The 17,045-nt window shown below is 30.2% G+C and overlaps 3 protein-coding genes across 4 annotated transcripts; 2 read left to right on the plus strand and 1 right to left on the minus strand.

Annotated features, from left to right (window-relative positions):
- The first annotated feature begins 3,413 nt into the window (after positions 1–3,413).
- LOC137833453 (uncharacterized) lies at positions 3,414–4,133 on the plus strand. The gene has a single exon (XM_068641800.1). It carries the CDS (start codon positions 3,414–3,416, stop codon positions 4,131–4,133), a length of 720 nt encoding a protein of 239 aa, XP_068497901.1.
- Positions 4,134–5,450: 1,317 nt separating this feature from the next.
- Positions 5,451–9,294, plus strand: LOC137831299 (protein transport protein SEC23 E-like). Of its 2 annotated transcripts, XM_068638918.1 has the most exons (7): positions 5,451–6,082; positions 6,203–6,315; positions 6,466–6,638; positions 6,745–6,826; positions 7,452–7,529; positions 8,225–8,283; positions 8,466–9,294. In XM_068638918.1, the coding sequence occupies exons 1-6, from the start codon at positions 6,064–6,066 to the stop codon at positions 8,258–8,260; spliced, it is 501 nt and encodes a 166-aa protein (XP_068495019.1). In that variant the 5' UTR covers positions 5,451–6,063; the 3' UTR covers positions 8,261–8,283; positions 8,466–9,294. The 2 variants fall into 2 exon arrangements, with proteins under 2 accessions (XP_068495019.1, XP_068495018.1); XM_068638917.1 differs by having other exon boundaries at positions 5,918–6,315.
- Positions 9,295–10,462: 1,168 nt separating this feature from the next.
- LOC137833454 (F-box protein At5g49610-like) lies at positions 10,463–11,614 on the minus strand. The gene has a single exon (XM_068641802.1). The coding sequence runs from the start codon at positions 11,612–11,614 to the stop codon at positions 10,463–10,465; it is 1,152 nt and encodes a 383-aa protein (XP_068497903.1).
- Between the last annotated feature and the right edge of the window lie 5,431 nt (positions 11,615–17,045).

The following is a 17,045-nucleotide window of genomic DNA, read 5'->3' on the forward strand; positions in this document are numbered from 1 at the left end:
TAGTTTAGTTCCTACATATGCATTATTTTCCGTGTAGGATAATTATTTATTGACAACTAAATTGATAAATACAAGGTTTTTAATTACTTATATCATTTTTCTCTTCAGGAATTGGTTCAAGGATTTGACCAAGAAACCGCAGCAGTTGTAATGGCTAGGGTTGCTTCTCTAAAAATGGAGAGTGAGGTATGTCACAAGTTGTGTACGTGTATAAATGTTTGGTTCACAACTAGCTGTAAATGACTAGTTTATCAAATATCGAATCTATTAAGAATAAACTTTAAGTTTAACTTAAAGTTGTAAAATCGATTTATAAGGTGAGATTTGTATTCATTTATACAGAATAAAATGTCCTAATCTCTAGTGGACGTGAGATATCTAATATATCCCTGCACATACAAGTTGGTAGCCTTAGCATGAGGGGGTGTATGGTACTGATTCTGAATTGATGTGGGATCTCCAACAAAATCGTTAGTTATTGGACATGTTCTGTGATGGAACAAGAAACAAGTGGGTTTGTTATTGGACATGTTCTGTGATGGAACAAGAAACAAGTGGGTTTGTTAGGAAGGACCCATTGTTAAATTTGAGGCAGTTACTATTAGGAGTGCTAGCAATAGAAAATAACTATCATGTATTTGTAATTATGTATTAGTTATGTATTAGAAACAATATTATTGGATTAATTCATAGATGGTAATAAAAATACCAATAAACTAGTTTTTTAAGTTGATGTTTTTTAATTCAATATCAACCATAAAATGTCATTTAATTTTTTTTATTTGACATCTATCATTGTTATCTTTCAAAACTTGAAAGTAGATCTTTTTAAGTCTTAACAAGCAAAAGGAGGAACTTGCCATTGACAAGTTACCCCAGTTGAAAATATTCATGTCACAATTGTTTTCATATATTTCCTTAATCTTCATGTAGTTTTCACCAGTCAAACCGCAACTGTTTTTAGTAACAAATATGAGAAGTTCACCATTCATAACCGTGAACCCTGTGATTGTAGGATATTTTTCCTTCAAACCCATTTCTTTTGTTTTTACCTTCATAATTCTCCTCCACCTACTTGTTTTATAATCTTTCAAAATCCAAACTTTGAAAGTAGATCTTTTAAGTCTTACCAAGCAAATGGAGGAACTTGTCATTGACACCTTTCCCCAGTTGAAAATTCTCATGTCACACTTCTCATCAGTTGAGCTCTTGCAGTTTTGGACAACTTGAGCATTGTGGAGGTGCCATTCTTGAGATTGTAGGACATTATATAGGGTTCAAAATAAGGGCTCCCTTTAGTGATGTAAGAGCCACAATCTGAAATGAAGTGGATGACTCCATTGTCATGCACAGGCATGTTAAACTTCATGTTTTTACCACCCGTACAAAAACCCTTTTCCATTGGTTTCCACAATCCTTCTCGAGGCTTCAAAATTTTGCATGCATAATCTGAAGACCAATCAGTTGGGGTTTCAAAATGAACCACCATGTAATCATCAAACTCATCATAACACTCCAACAACATGATCATCACATGCGCATGTACATTCAAATATTCATCATGGGTGGGTAAAGAAATTGGCAACCGAGACTTTGTAGCTGGGTTGCAAATGTAAAACTCAGAAGGTGTCTTATCTGTTGCACGACAAAGTATCAATCCCTTGATTGAAGCTAAGATTTGACTGGATTTTGACAAGAACTGGATAACCTTGCCAGACACACCTGATCCTTGTTGCGAAGGTAATGGATGCAACCTAACTTCTTCGTTGCCCGACCTCTCTAGTTGTAAGAAGAAACATGTATCATCTCTTTTCAACGAGTTATGAACATGATTCACTAGTAAAAAGCCTTTTTCTAAAAGATTCCATAACCCTTGCTCACAGCTTTAAATCTGTACAGAGATTTTGTTGTTAAATAAGTACAAAGTGAGGTTAGTGTGAGAAACAAAGTAAAGAAGTGAGAAGTAGACAAATTCAAGGGAGAGATTAAGTGATATCTAGAAAAATCAATTTTATAGTTTGATGAATATATAAAAATAGGAAGAAAAGAATGTGTTAACCAATTTTATCTATATGCATATAAGTAAAAAAATATTAACAGAAAATCTTGATTTGTTTTTGAAGTAATACCTTTTTTATTTTATTTGTACTATTAAAAATAGGGAAAAGGAGATAACATCAAAATCTTCATTAAGAAAATCTCTCCAAGAAAATATTACATGATACATTATGAAAAAGATTTCAAAGTTTAGTTAAATAAAGTCCTTTATATTTTAGTTTTGATAGCCATGATAACATTGACGAGATTAATGTTTTGGAAATCCTGCAAATTCAGTAACCAAATATTTTAATTAAAATGTGTACTTTATAGTTAGTTAGATACCAATTTAAAAATTACTTTATAATTTGTTATTAATAATAAAAACTAGTTTATAAAGTAATATCTAATTGAATCAAATAACAAATTATTTTAATCTTTAAAATTAGTTTTTATTTAATAAATTATTTTTGTATTAATTCCTTAAAATATCCTCAATCAAATATAAAATAATCTTAAAATATACAAAATATTCGTTAATGGTAAAAAGTTGATTATCATTGATATCAAAACTAGAATATAAAATAATTTTATTTGACTAAAATTTCAATGTATTATATAGTATTTTCTTGGAAGAGATTTTGTTAATGATGAAATTTTGATAATGTCGTTTTTTTCTGTTTTAAAATGTGCAAATAAAAGAACATATTAATTAAAAAAAATAAGATTTTATGTTAATATCTTTTAATTGTATGCATATAGATAAAATTTTCTTATCTTACCTTATCTTGGTTAACAAGTTTTTTTTTTTATCTATTTCTATATATATTCATCCAACTATAAAACTGAGTTATACAGACATCATATCATCTCTTTTTTGAATTTGTCTACACACTTTTCTCTACTTCTCACTTTTTTTTCTTTGCTTCTCACACTAACCTTAGTCAGTCATGGCCATGATTTCAAGCGAGATATTTCCTATTTGTACTTATTTGCCAGCAAAATCTCTTTACAAATTTAAAGCTGTAAGCAAGGGGTTCTGTAATCTTCCAGAAGAAGGTTTTTTCCTAGTCATGTTCATAACTCGTTGAAAAGAGATGATACATGTTTCTTCTTACAACTAGAGAGGCCGTGCAACGAAGAAGTTAAGTTGCACCCATTACCTTTGCAGCAAGGATCAGGTGTGTCCGACGAGGTTCTCCAGTTTTTGTCAAAATCCAGTCAAATCTTAACTTCAATCAAGGGATTGATACTTTGTCGTGCAACAGATAAGACACCTTCTGAGTTTTACATTTGCAACCCTGCTACAAAGTCTCGGTTGCCAATTTCTTTACCCATGTGATGAAAATTTGAATGCACATACGCATGTGATGATCATGTTGTTGGAGTGTTATGATGAGTTTGATGATTATATGGTGGTTTATTTTGAAACCCCAACTGATTGGTCTTCAGATTATGCATGCAAAATTTTGAAGCCTCGGGAAGGATTGTGGAAACCAATGGAAAAGGGTTTTTGTGCAGGTGGTAGAAACATGAAGTTTAACATGCCTGTGCATGACAATGGAGTCATCCACTTCATTTCTGATTGTGGCTCTTACATCACTAAAGGGAGCCCTTATTTTGAACCCTATATAATGTTCTACAATCTCAAGAATGGAACCTCCACAATGCTCAGGTTGTCCAAAAATGCTAGAAAGAGTTCAACTGACGAGAAGTGTGACATGAGCATTTTCAACTGGAGTAAGGTGTCAATGGCAAGTTCCTCCATTTGCTTGGTAAGACTTAAAAGATTTACTTTCAAAGTTTGGATTCTGAAAGATTATAAAACAAGTAGGTGGAGGAGAATTATGAAGGTAAAAACAACAGAAATGGGTTTGAAGGAAAAATACCCTACAATCACAGGCTTCACGGTTATAAATGGTGAACTTCTCATTTTTGCTACTGAAAAATATATCTACCGTTGTGGCTTGATCGGAGAAAACTACATGAAGATTGAGGAAATATGTGAAAACAAATGTAAATATTATGTTTCTCTTACTTCATACATGGATACTCTTCGTCCATGTGGACCTGAAGCTATATCTTTGCTATGTTAGAATTCTTATAAATGTTTGATTTGGAGAAGAAATAAATGTAACTCTTTTATGTTTTTTTTATCATACTTTGTTATTAAAATTTCTTTTTACCAAATAGTAATATTGTTATAATAAATTTCATACTAAATGTTTCTAAAAATTAGTGCTTATTTTTTTTGCTTCTTTCCATTTAATCTATATTTTAAATTTAAATAAAATCTACAGAATATTTTATTAGGATCTTAATTTTTTTTAAATCTATTGAATATTTTTACTAGATTCATATTTTTGTTTAGTTTTATTATTAATATGAAAATATCTGGTCTGTGGCGTGAGTATTCAGTTTAAGGTACTGAGTGTGGAAGAAAATTTAACTACCAATTACAGTGAAAAAGGAAAGTTATCAATAACCAAAATTATCAGACAAAAAAGTTAGTAATTCTTAACCAAAATCAAGGTAATAAATGTTCTAGTCATAATGACGTCCATAAAAAAATAAAAATAAAATAGACTTAACAGGAAAAAGAAAAATCAATAAAAAAAAATCCAAATCCTTACATAAAATTTGGAATTCATTAATTTACTTTAATATTCTCATACCTAATGATTTCTTTCACTTGCTGTGCTGCTGATAGATATCAGAAAGTTTGAATCACGTAGTGAGTTCTGATTATCAAGTTCCTTTTCTCTTAATTTAATTTCATAAAACACCTTATTATCTTATTTTACATTGACGGACTAAGTAGATTCGTGTAGTTATGTACAATTTTTACTGGCTTATTTGATGACATATTCCAAATTAAATTTGTTTCCCTATTATTGGCAACGCTTGGCTACATGACCTGTGAAGCTATATTTCAGTGTGGTTTATTAATGTGTCCCTTTCATCCATCTGAGTGATTGTATGATGGCATCATGATTTCCATTTCTGTTCTGCGCATTAGCTATTGGTTAGAATTGTATATCTATGTCTATTGGTTGGAAAAGTCTTATGGTAGGGATGCAGGGACAATGATTCTCTTTATGCTGGAGTCATATATACGTTACAAGAAGGGCGCTGAGGAAGGGACAAGGAAGATGATGGTGTATAAGTGATTTATTAAGCATAAAAGGGTTCTGGGTTATTTATTGCAGCAGCAAGCAGGATAAAGGTTTGTTGTGTGGTCTGCTAGGCAAAAATCTGACCTGTAAACCCATGTCCAAATGCTGTCAATGCTGGTCAACATTTTGCAGTTTTGGCAGATGCATCTTTTGTGTGGTTAGTAGACCAGCTCTTGGAGCTTAAAAGATAAGGATGTGTGGAGATTTTTGTAACTTTTGGAAGTAGATTGGCAGCATAGGCCGTGCCTCACTTTGGCAATAAAGTGTAGTGCACATGGTAGTAGGTTTGGTATTGCTACAATGGGTAGAGAGATAGACTTCAAGTTTTTAGATTGTTAAAATTTCAGTGGCTAAATAGCCATCAAGTCCCAGTTCTGTTTGGATAGGGACTGTTTAAATAGTTTAAGATTTGAGTTAAGTGGTGTATCACTTAATTTTGCTTTGCTGTGTTGGGACACCCTAAAGTGTTCTATTTTATTCTATTAATTCATTGTTGATAAAAAAATATAATCATGATTTCCATTTACTTTTCTGCTTAAAAGAGAATCTGGTGATATTTCAGTTATTTTATTTTATTTTTGTGATTGACTTTATTGCGGGTATGCAAGAAAGTTCTTGTTATATTATGCAGTGGGCATGCATGAATTTGAGTTTGTAATTTTCTCAGAATGTTGCAATGAAAAACAATTAGGATTTAATTCTGTACCGTGCCGATTCATGAATGCTTTAAATATAAAGGTTGGAGTTGCAGAAATTAAATTTGCGGTTGAAAAAACTGGTGGTCTTGTTGTCCTGTCTGAAAGTTTTGGTCATTCAGTCTTCAAGGACTCTTTTAAGCGAGTTTTTGAGAATGGGGGAACAGTCTCTTGGTGAGAATTCGTTCATTTTGAATGTTATTCTGACATTTTCCCTTTTGTTAATGTGTTTTCATTTTTCTCTTCCCTTATCTCTTATTTACTTCAGACATTTTTTTCTTTATCTGTCATCAGATGTACTCACTGCCAGCTCTTTTTATGTATGTTTCACTGGAACCCTGGAGATAAATTGCTCCAAGGAAATCAAAATTCAGGGAGTGATTGGGCCTTGCACTTCCTTGGAAAAGGTTGGATATTCTTTTGTTTGAAACTCTTATTTCCGTGTTGCTTATTAACTCTGGAATTGGAGTTGGTAGTGGGTCAATCAAAGTAACAGAACTAAGACAGAATCAATGTGTTTTTTTTTCTGGATTTTGATGGTTATAATCGTACTGCAGAAAGGGCCTTCTGTTGCTGATTCTATTATAGGAGAGGGAAACACAACGGCATGGAAGATGTGTGTCCTTGACAAAAGCACGTGCTTGACTGTGATGTTTGATCTTTCATCAAGTGATCGGGCAAACACCCCAGGTGCTGTGAACCCACAGTTGTACCTACAGTTCCTTACAAGGTTGTCACATAACTTCCACCAATATGATCTCATATATGTACTATTTCGTACCTAATTAAACTTATGCCCTAGGCATTGCATATTAATGCTCATGTTCTTATTGCAGTTACCAGGACCCAACTGGTCAATCAGTGCTTCGTGTCACGACAGTAACTAGGAGAGGGGTAGATAGTACTGTTAGCTCTGAGGTAGTTTCAGCCTTTTCTATATCTTTGGTGGATGCTTGTTCATTGTCAAAGTAATATCTGGGACGCCTACACTTATCATAATATTAAGAAAGCTTTAATGTTTTAACTTCTTACTCTTGTTTCTTGCATTCAATTGTCAAGTCTGACTCTCATGTTATGTCATATGCTGATATCTATCCAAATCTATCTATTTTCATTTATGGGTGTGTTAGGTTACACGTATAGTAGGAGTTAGTTAGAATTAGAATAGTCACGAATTTGTTATTTGATTTGCTAGTTAGATATAAATAAGAAAGAAGAGAAAGAAGGAGAGGGGGAGGGGGAGGGGAGTGTGTAATATTTTTGTAGATTGAGCTTTAGCTCTTTGTGAAGGAGAAACCCTTGGAGGAGAGAGTGCTCCCCTATTTCTTGTTCTTTACTTTCTATTCAATAAAAACCTTTCTTTTCTTCTCTTTATAATTCTTGGATCCTAACCGGGTGTTCATTGTGTATATCAATGTAATAAACTGAATTGAATTAGTTTAGTTCCTACATATGCATTATTTTCTGTTTAGGATAATTATTTATTGACCACGAAATTGATAAATACAGGGTTTTTAATTACTTATATCATTTTTCTCTTCAGGAATTGGTTCAAGGATTTGACCAAGAAACCGCAGAAGTTGTAATGGCTAGATTTGCTTCTCTAAAAATGGAGAGTGAGGTATGTCACAAGTTGTATTTTTACCCGTTTCTTTGGTATTCCTAAAATAATTTAAGATCATTAAGATTTATTTTCTCAAGCTTTAATAAATTATATAATATCTTTATTCAAATGTGATTATAGGAAAACTTAAAATTGGGAGAACAGGTTTATATTGATGTTTTGATGAAAGGTGTATGTACGTGTGTATAAATGTTTGGTTCACAACTCGCTGCAAATAACCAGTTTATCAAATATCAAATCCTTGGTTGTTGGGCATGTACTGTGATGGGAACAAGAACCAAGTGGGTTTGTTAGGAAGGATCCATTGTTAAATTGGAGGCAGTTACTATTAGGAGGAATGCACGTGATAGAAAATAACTTATCATTTATTAGTAATTATGTATTAGCTCTGTATTGGAAACAACATTATTGGAGTTATTCATAGAAAATAACTTATGAAAGTTATACATTACGGTATATCTTATGATAGTCGGTGGAATTAGGCAACTAGGCTGTAATTTGCAGTTTCTGGACAAAATATACTGTTTCTGGGACAGCAATTGTATTGCGCTGTATTGAGTATGATTTTTATTTTCAAAATTAAATTTTATTAGTTTATGAATGTTATTCTCTATCATATCTGTGAGAAATTTTTTAGAGTAAAACTTTCTATAAACAAATCCCTGGCTAACCATCCATTTTCGCTTGATCAGGAAACATTCGATGCTACACGGTTCCTAGATTGGTAGTGTGTGACCAGCACGGTTCCCAGGTCAGTATAGTTTATCAAGACCAGTTTGAGTGTTATTTGTCTTCATTAACTGTTACAGTTACTTTTCCTCCCCTTCCACCACATATCATATTAACAGTTTTTTTTGTTTATTTCATTGATTCACCAAGTTTAGATTTGTAGTCGTGTTGAAACTTACTGAGTTTTCATTGATGTTTTAACAGGCTAGATTTTTATTAACAAAACTGAATCCCTCAGCAACGTATAATAAATAATGCACACGAAATGTCTGCTGGTTCGGATGTAATCTTCACTGATGTTGTGAGCCTTCAAGTTTTCTTTGAGCATCTGCAAAGGTTGGCTGTCCAATCTTGAGGGCAGATGATAGTAGAGATTGAGATTTTATGGGTTGTGTCTGGACTTTGGTTTGGGGAATTCACCAATCATGTGTGTCCTGGGTTGTGCTGTTGCATTAAATACTTTTCCTTTCTTTCCTTTGTTCTTAACAAAGAGAAGGTCGGAGCCTACATGAATTGAAGAATAAGGAAGACCTGAAACATGATTCTTTAAGATTCTGGTTGATTTTTCTTTTATGGAGAAAATAAAGGGTTGGAAAGTATGTTAAGTTTGGGTATTGTGCGGGAAGAAAGGATAGAAAATGGAGTTAGGAGACCACCTTTGCGACAGCAGCTTAGCAAATGAGGGATATATTTTTTACTCAGTTTTTTCTCTTTGTTTTGGCCCAGATCTGAATTTTTGGGTTCCTCAGCTGGATTAATTTATTGAGTTTTTTACTTTTATATGTTCCCTAGGTAGCAAAGTAAGTAAAGTCATTTTCTGATGTTGAGCTTCATATCATTCTCTTGATACTGTTTTGTATATTGTGAAATAAGCTTATAGGACCCATCTCGGTGAAATTCATACTTTCAGTGCCCTGTCTTCCTGCATGAAGAGGGACATGCTTAAATGTTTTTCTTTGATTTCATATAAACATGGATAAAAATTATTTTACTTGTATTACAGAAATTTATAGATTAATTTAGTTCTTATAAAGTTTTCAAAATCTTAGAAAAGATGTTACAATACCGAATTGTGACATGCTAGTGGTTATATTGTGATGATGAAGTACATGACATATTTACTATTTGAAAACTTTAAGGTTGTATGAATTAATAGGAATTATAATGAAGTTGTATAAAAAATATGGGATGTTGTATTATTATCTTTAACTATTTAGATTTAGATGCGTGTATTATTATCTAAACTTTTAAAGTTTATGAAGAACAAAATTAATGAAAAAAATGTGGAAGATTTAAATTACAAAAATTGAAAGCCTTTTTTTTTACTTGAATAGAAAGTAGGAGTTCCTTAAAAAATATTATTTTATAATTTTTTTAACATGAATGATTTGTAGGGAAGCTCATAACTGAATAGCAAATCTAGCCAAAATTGAAAATTAATTAAGTCGAAAGCTAAAATATTTTAACTTTTTTTTATTGCGGTTATGTATAGATGATTTTTTTCAAGTGGCATTTACTATTTTAAAAAATAAATTTGAAATATTTTATAATAGTAAAGATTTTGAAATGCTTTATAATATTGTGTTATTTGGATAAGAAAGTGTAAAAAATTGAAATTATAAAAAATTATTAAAGTAAAGTAATGGATTTCAAATTTTATGTAAAGATTTAGATTTTTTTATTGATTTTTCTTTTACTATTACGTCTATTTTATTCTTATTTTTTTATCGGCGTCAGTTTGACTAGAACATTTATTATCTTGATTTTGGTTAAGAATTACTTCAACTTTTTTGTGTGATAATTTTGGTTATTGGTAAGGTTACTTTCTTTTTCACTGTAATTGGTAGTTAAATTTTATTCAACACTATGTTTTCTCTGTACCTTAAATTGAATACTCACGTCACAAACAAAATATTCTCATTTTAGTAATAATAAAAAAAATATGAATCTAGTAAAATATTCAATAGATTTTACAAAAATTAAGATCCTAATAAAATATTATGTAGATTTTATTTTAATTTAAAATATCAATAAATGGAAAGAAGAAAAAAATAAACAGTATTTTGTAGAAACAATTAGTATGAAATTTATCATAACAATATTACTATTTGATAAAAAAGAAATTATAATAACAAAGTATGATAAAAAAACATAAAAGAGTTACATTTATTTCTTCTACAAATCAAACATCTATAAGAATTCTAACATAGCAAAGGTGTAGCTCCAGGTCCACATGGACGAAGAGTATCCATGTATGAAGTAAGAGAAACATAGTATTTACATTTGTTTTCACATATTTCCTTAATCTTCATGTAGTTTTCATCAGTCAAGCCACAACTGTAGATATATTTTTCAGTAGCAAAAATGAGAAGTTCACCATTTATAACTGTGAAGCCTGTGATTGTAGGGTATTTTTCCTTCAAACCAATTTCTATTGTTTTTAACTTCATAATGCTCCTCCACCTACTTGTTTTATAATCTTTCAAAATCCAAACTTTGAAAGTAAATCCTTTAAGTCTTACCAAGCAAATGGAGGAACTTGCCATTGACACCTTACCCCAGTTGAAAATGCTCATGTCACACTTCTCATCAGTTGAGCTCTTTCTAGCAGTTTTGGACAACTTGAGCATTGTGGAGGTGCCATTCTTGAGATTGTAGGACATTATATAAGGTTCAAAATAAGGGCTCCCTTTAGTGATGTAAGAGCCACAATCTGAAATGAAGTGGATGACTCCATTGTCATGCACAGGCATGTTAAACTTCATATTTCTACCACCTGCACAGAAACCCTTTTCCATTGGTTTCCACAATCCTTCCCGAGGCTTCAAAATTTTGCATGCATAATCTGAAGACCAATCAGTTGGGGTTTCAAAATGAACCACCATGTAATCATCAAACTCATCATAACACTCCAACAACATGATCATCACATGTGCATGCGCATTCAAATTTTCATCATTGATGGGTAAAGAAATTGGCAACCGAGACTTTGTAGCTGGGTTGCAAATGTAAAACTCAGAAGGTGTCTTATCTGTTACACGACAAAGAATCAATCCCTTGATTGAAGCTAAGATTTGACTGGATTTTGACAAGAACTGAAGAACCTTGCCAGACACACCTGATCCTTGTTGCGAAGGTAATGGATGCAACATAACTTCTTCGTTGCACGACCTCTCTAGTTGTAAGAAGAAACATGTATCATCTCTTTTCAACGAGTTATGAACATGATTTACTAGGAAAAAACCTTCTTCTGGAAGATTGCAGAACCCCTTGTTCACAACTTTAAATCTGTAAAGAGATTTTGCTGGCAAATAAGTATAAATAGGAAATATCTCGCTTGAAATCATAGTCATGGCAGGATGAGGTTAGTGTGAGAAGCAAAGAAAAAAAGTGAGTAGAGAAAAATGTGTAGGCAAATTCAAGAAAGAGATTATGTGATATCTGGAGAACTCAGTTTTATAGTTTGATGAATATATAGAAATAGATAAAAAAAAACTTGTTAACAAAGAAAAGATAAGATAAGAAAATTTTATCTATATGCATACAATTAAAAAAGTATTAACAGAAAATCTTGATTTTTTTTAATTAATACGTTCTTTTATTTGCACATTTTAAAAAAAAAGCGACAATATCACAATTTAATCATTAACAAAATCTCTTCCAAGAAAATATTTTATAATACATCCTCAAAAGATTTCATATTTTAGTCAAATAAAGTTATTTTACATTCTAGTTTTGATAGCAATGATAATCAACTTTTTATTCTTAACTAATATTTATATATTTTAAGATTATTTTATATTTGATTGAGGATATTTTAAGGAATTAACACTAAAAAACTTATTAAATAAAAATTAATTTTTTTATTAAAATAGTTTATTATTTTATTAAATTAGGGACTATTTTATAAATTATTATTTTTATATTTAAACTAGTTTTTATTATTAATAAAATAATTATAAAGTAATTTTAAATTCATATATAATTATTAACTACCAAATTTTTATATTTTAAATTAATCAATATTACTCTTTTTAGTATAAAATATGAGTAGCAAAATCTTAATAACTAATTTAGATATAATTTAAAAACTATTTTATAAATTTTTATTAATAATAGAAACACTTTATATATCAATAATTTTTAAGTTTTTATAATAATATTTAATTTAATCATGATTAATTATTTTTTATCTTTATATTTAATGATTTTATTGTAGTGTAAGGTGTAAGGTGTAAGCAACCTATCAATTTAAAAACAGTAAATATATACAAAGTATTTAGTTATTAATAATTTGTTATTTATTCATAACTTTTTATTTTATGAATATTATCAATATAATCTAATATCCATTACAATATATATAGACAGATAGATTCATCCTTTCTTTCCATTTTTTTATTTGTTTCTATTCTTCAAATATATTCCAAACCTCACTGTGATGTGAAAAAAAACTTATATTAGTAGTGTTAAGAAAATTTAGAAAAAAAATTAAAATTTTATCTGTACATACAATTAAAAAATGTTAACAAAAATTTTATTTTATTTTTTTAAATTAACACGTTTTTGTTTTTGTTTTTATTTGCACGGTTAAAAAACAGAAAAAAAATGCATAACCTCACAATCTGATCATTAAGAAAGAAAAAAAAAAAATTCAAATTTTAGTCAACGCCCTTTTATATTTTAATTTTGAGAGCAATGATAACTATTTTATTGATAAGATTGATATTATGGAAATCGTGCAAATTCAATAACCAAATATTTTAATTAAAATGTGTAGTTGATTACAATCTCATAATTATTTTAGATTCAACTTTTTATTCTTAAGTAATATAATGTATATTTTAAGATTATTTTATATTTGATTGAAGATATTTTAAAGAACTAATATCTGGCGTAAGCAATTATTTATCAATTTAAAAATAATAAATATATCAAAAGTATTTAGTTAGTATTTTACAAGATAATAATTTTTTAATAAATTATTTTTTCATAATTTTTTAATAGAATTCATAGCCATAACAAAGGAGTTCTGGGGAATTATATAGTGAATCGCTATATGTCATCAGAGGTAAGAAACATATCAGAGATAGTGGAAGCAATAATAAAGGAAGGAGTCAGTCAAAGACTCTAGATTGATCAAAGGTAACATGTTGGAACTGAAAAGAGGTGGGACATTTAAGGAATCAATGCCCAAATGATAAACAAGTCAACATTGCAGAAGACTTCGCGGGCGAAGACCTTTTAGTTTGTTGCACGGATAGCAGTGTGGATTATTGGGTCATGGATTCTGGTGCTTCATTTCATGCTACCCACAACAGTGAAGCATTGTAGAATCTAATTATTGGAGACTTTGTAAAGGTAAGACTAGCATACAACAAAATTCTTAATGTTACGGGCATGAGTGACATAGTGGTGTTGAAAACACCAGTTGGTTTTTGGACTTTGAAGGATGTTAGAGTTGTTCCAAGCTTGACGAAAAGTTTGATTTCAGTTAGGCAGTCGGATGAACAAGGACATGAAATGAAGTTCGGAAATCAGCAGTGGAAGGTCGTCAAGGGAAATCTTGTCATGGTCCGCAGAAGAAAGAGAGGTTCATTGTATATGGTTGAATTACCGTTGAGGGAGTGACCATCCCAGTTCAGAAGATAAACAAAGTCCGATTCACAGAATCTCGTAGACAGAAGATGTTTGTCTTTACAAGAGAGAAACCTAGAGCCACAGGTCAAATTAAGGATGAATGATCATGGAAAGGTTCAGGTAGATAGTTAGAGGTACTTATTGCAGTGGGAACACGGGTTGTGCTTTAGCTGAGATTCCTAGACGACAGTGGGTTAGGAGAATCAGTATTCCAGTTGTTGAAACATCTCCAGAAAATTTCTTGTTGAGTATGAACTATGTTTGTTCTCAGGCTATTCTAGGATCCGGCACTTCGTGTAAGTGAGAGCCGGTAGTAATAGAGAACGAGTCAGTGGCAGTTTCAGTCATGACTGACGTGTTGAAACTCAAGGAAGTTTTAACAAAGTTTTCAAAATGATTAAGAAGGTTGGTGACAACTAGAGGTGGAACATTGAGTTCCGTCAACAGATTACAAAAGTACATGTACAGAGTTGAAGAGCAAGTAAACATTGTTCTTTGGCTTCTAGTGGGAGATTGTTGGGTATGAAGCCATGTCCAATTGTGTTAGGCTGACTAGACACCATGTTTAGTGTGTGGGCTTAATAATTGTGTCCCTTTTATAATCTCTATTTAAAGAGATCATTATACTTGTAATTGGTGTGCAATAAGACAAAAATGAAAACCTAATAGTTGCCAATGTGGATGTAGGTTGTAGTTGACGACCAAATCACGTTAAATCCTGTGTTGTTTATTTTATGCCATTGATTCGTGATTATGTGTATTGCTTTGACGTAGGTTTTTCCCATCGCAAGCTACTCAAACATTGTCTAAGAGGCATTTGCAAAAAAATGTATTTTCTAGTTGCAAGTTCTCGTACATATATATATACGGTTGAGGGACAAAAATGGTTTTTTGAATTATTAGCCTTAAAACAATAGAACCAAATGAATAATCAAATGAAACTATTCCTGTAATGAAAGACAAAAACTTTGGAAAGCATATACGGTTTTGGATAAAATTTTATTAATTGGTACAACCACTGAAAAATACAGTTATCGTTGTTTAATTTCATCACCTTAGCTGGAGCACAATATCACTACATTGCTGTACTTACTACGGCAAAATTAAAAAAAAATCCATTACTTGCTCGCAAAATATTTAGAGTTTGTTTTCATAAACAAATGTGAGGGTATTTTTGTTATTTGAATCTATGATTTTGTGGAGGAGAGAATATAAATGTGAAAAGTAAATTTTTTCTCTCCATTGAACAGTTGAACAGAACTAAAGGGAAACCAAACTCAATATTGATTTTTTTTTCTCCAAATTTATCATTTTTTATTTTATGATTTTACATTTATTTTACATTTTTCATTAATAAAAGATAGATTTCATTACAAATATTAGTTATTAAATAAATTTAACTAACACAAATATTTTAATAAAGTAATAATAATAATAATTAATAATAAAAATAAAATTTTAATAAAAAATATATAGTTATTTATAATAAATAAATTATATAATTATTATTATAAATATAATAATATTATTTGCATTTAATACAAAAATATTTTCTAATTAAAATTTTTAAATTTATGAATTTTAAATTATTTATTTTTATATAACAATTTACAATTTTACATATATTCAAAATTTTACATGTACATAATTTTCATCAAGTAATTCATATTTTTTTAAAATTAATTATTCAACTACATCAAATTATATTAATTAATAATTTTAATTCATCTAAATTTTATAAAAAATATATAATATTTGATTATTCTATTTTGTTAAATGACAAGAATAAATTTATAATATTATATTTTATAACTTTAAAAAGTATATCCTTATAATCATCACACCAATTTTGATTGATTAATGTTTCTTATAAATTAATTATAACATAATAACACATTCTAAATACACTATTTTTTCCTCTCAAATTATCATACATTCACTTCAAATCTTTACACTTCAAATCTTCACACCAAATAGAACCTTAAAGAAAGACACCTCATAGTCTTCGTCAATGCACTAAAATCTATGTGAGGTTTTTTTTTCTTAAACTGGTCTAATTTATTTTCAAATTTCTCAATATGCACAATTTTTTTTTTAGAAATGGGTAAATAGCCAACAGAGAGTACGCTTACCATAAATCGTCAATTGTGTTTACTATTTAAAAAAAAATCATATATATGACGATATACAATTTAATTAGAAATCGTATTTTGTATATATATTTTATAATATTATAATATATAAAAATTTAAAAAAAGAAATTTAAAACCTAGAATTGATATAGTCTTTTAACTAATCCTATATGAAAATACGTTTATAATGTTTGAATATATAATAATTTGTTTGACTTATTTGGGAGTTGTTCATCCATTTCATTATGCATAAGAGTTTTTGGTCTGCCTGATTTCTTACCGTGCATGTGGAGGTCTGGGATGAAATTCGATCCCATATAAGTAGACCAATAATCTTTATTTTGAATTGGATGAAATTCAACTTCGTAAGCTTGCAAAATATACTGCAGACTATATATAGGATCAACGAATGTTGTTAGTTGTAAACAACATGCCGAACAAACATCGATAATATGAGCACAGGGAAGTTAGAGAGCTTGAAACTCCCCACAATCACACTACTAGTCATCAAGTCTTACTGTGTATGACATAAGTAGGCGTCGTAGTTGGGCAGTGAGTAATTCTTGAACATCAAACTCTGAATTTTGTCTATTGTAGCTTTAGACATGACACATAACAAATTATTGTTCATTTTTTCATAACAAGATAGTAATATCTTCCGAATACCCATGTTTATCAATTTTCTCTTCGCCTCAACATTCTTGAACTTTTTATTGAAGTTAAATGCAATGTGGTGTATGCAATATACTGATAGGATACCATGTCCTTCCCAAGCAACTTCTGGAGATTTTAATACTGATAAAATGACCTTTCATCTATTAGTTATCATGTATATACTTTGTTGCAGTATGGCGTGTGATCGCAACAGGCGGAAGAACTAGATCAATGCTTCGTTTGTTTCACCTTCATTATTGCAAAAGCTAAAGGGCATATGATCTGATTGCCATCTTGACCAATTGTAGTTACCAAAGTCACGTAGTATTTTTTCAGTCAAGAATGTTCCGTCAACTTG

This window comes from Phaseolus vulgaris, chromosome 6, assembly GCF_000499845.2.
Source record: "Phaseolus vulgaris cultivar G19833 chromosome 6, P. vulgaris v2.0, whole genome shotgun sequence".
Classification (NCBI taxonomy): domain Eukaryota; kingdom Viridiplantae; phylum Streptophyta; class Magnoliopsida; order Fabales; family Fabaceae; genus Phaseolus; species Phaseolus vulgaris.

What these genes read in the sequence shown, in the direction of transcription:
- LOC137831299 (XM_068638917.1), top strand. Translation starts at nt 6,064, where the DNA reads ATGGGGGAACAGTCTCTTGGTGAGAATTCGTTCATTTTGAATGTTATT. An exon ending in TACCTACAGTTCCTTACAAG is followed by an intron (nt 6,639 to 6,744) that starts GTTGTCACATAA and finishes TTCTTATTGCAG; the next exon opens with TTACCAGGACCCAACTGGTC. An exon ending in ATAGTACTGTTAGCTCTGAG is followed by an intron (nt 6,827 to 7,451) that starts GTAGTTTCAGCC and finishes TTTTCTCTTCAG; the next exon opens with GAATTGGTTCAAGGATTTGA.
- LOC137833454 (XM_068641802.1), bottom strand. Translation starts at nt 11,614, where the DNA reads ATGACTATGATTTCAAGCGAGATATTTCCTATTTATACTTATTTGCCA.
- LOC137833453 (XM_068641800.1), top strand. Translation starts at nt 3,414, where the DNA reads ATGTTGTTGGAGTGTTATGATGAGTTTGATGATTATATGGTGGTTTAT.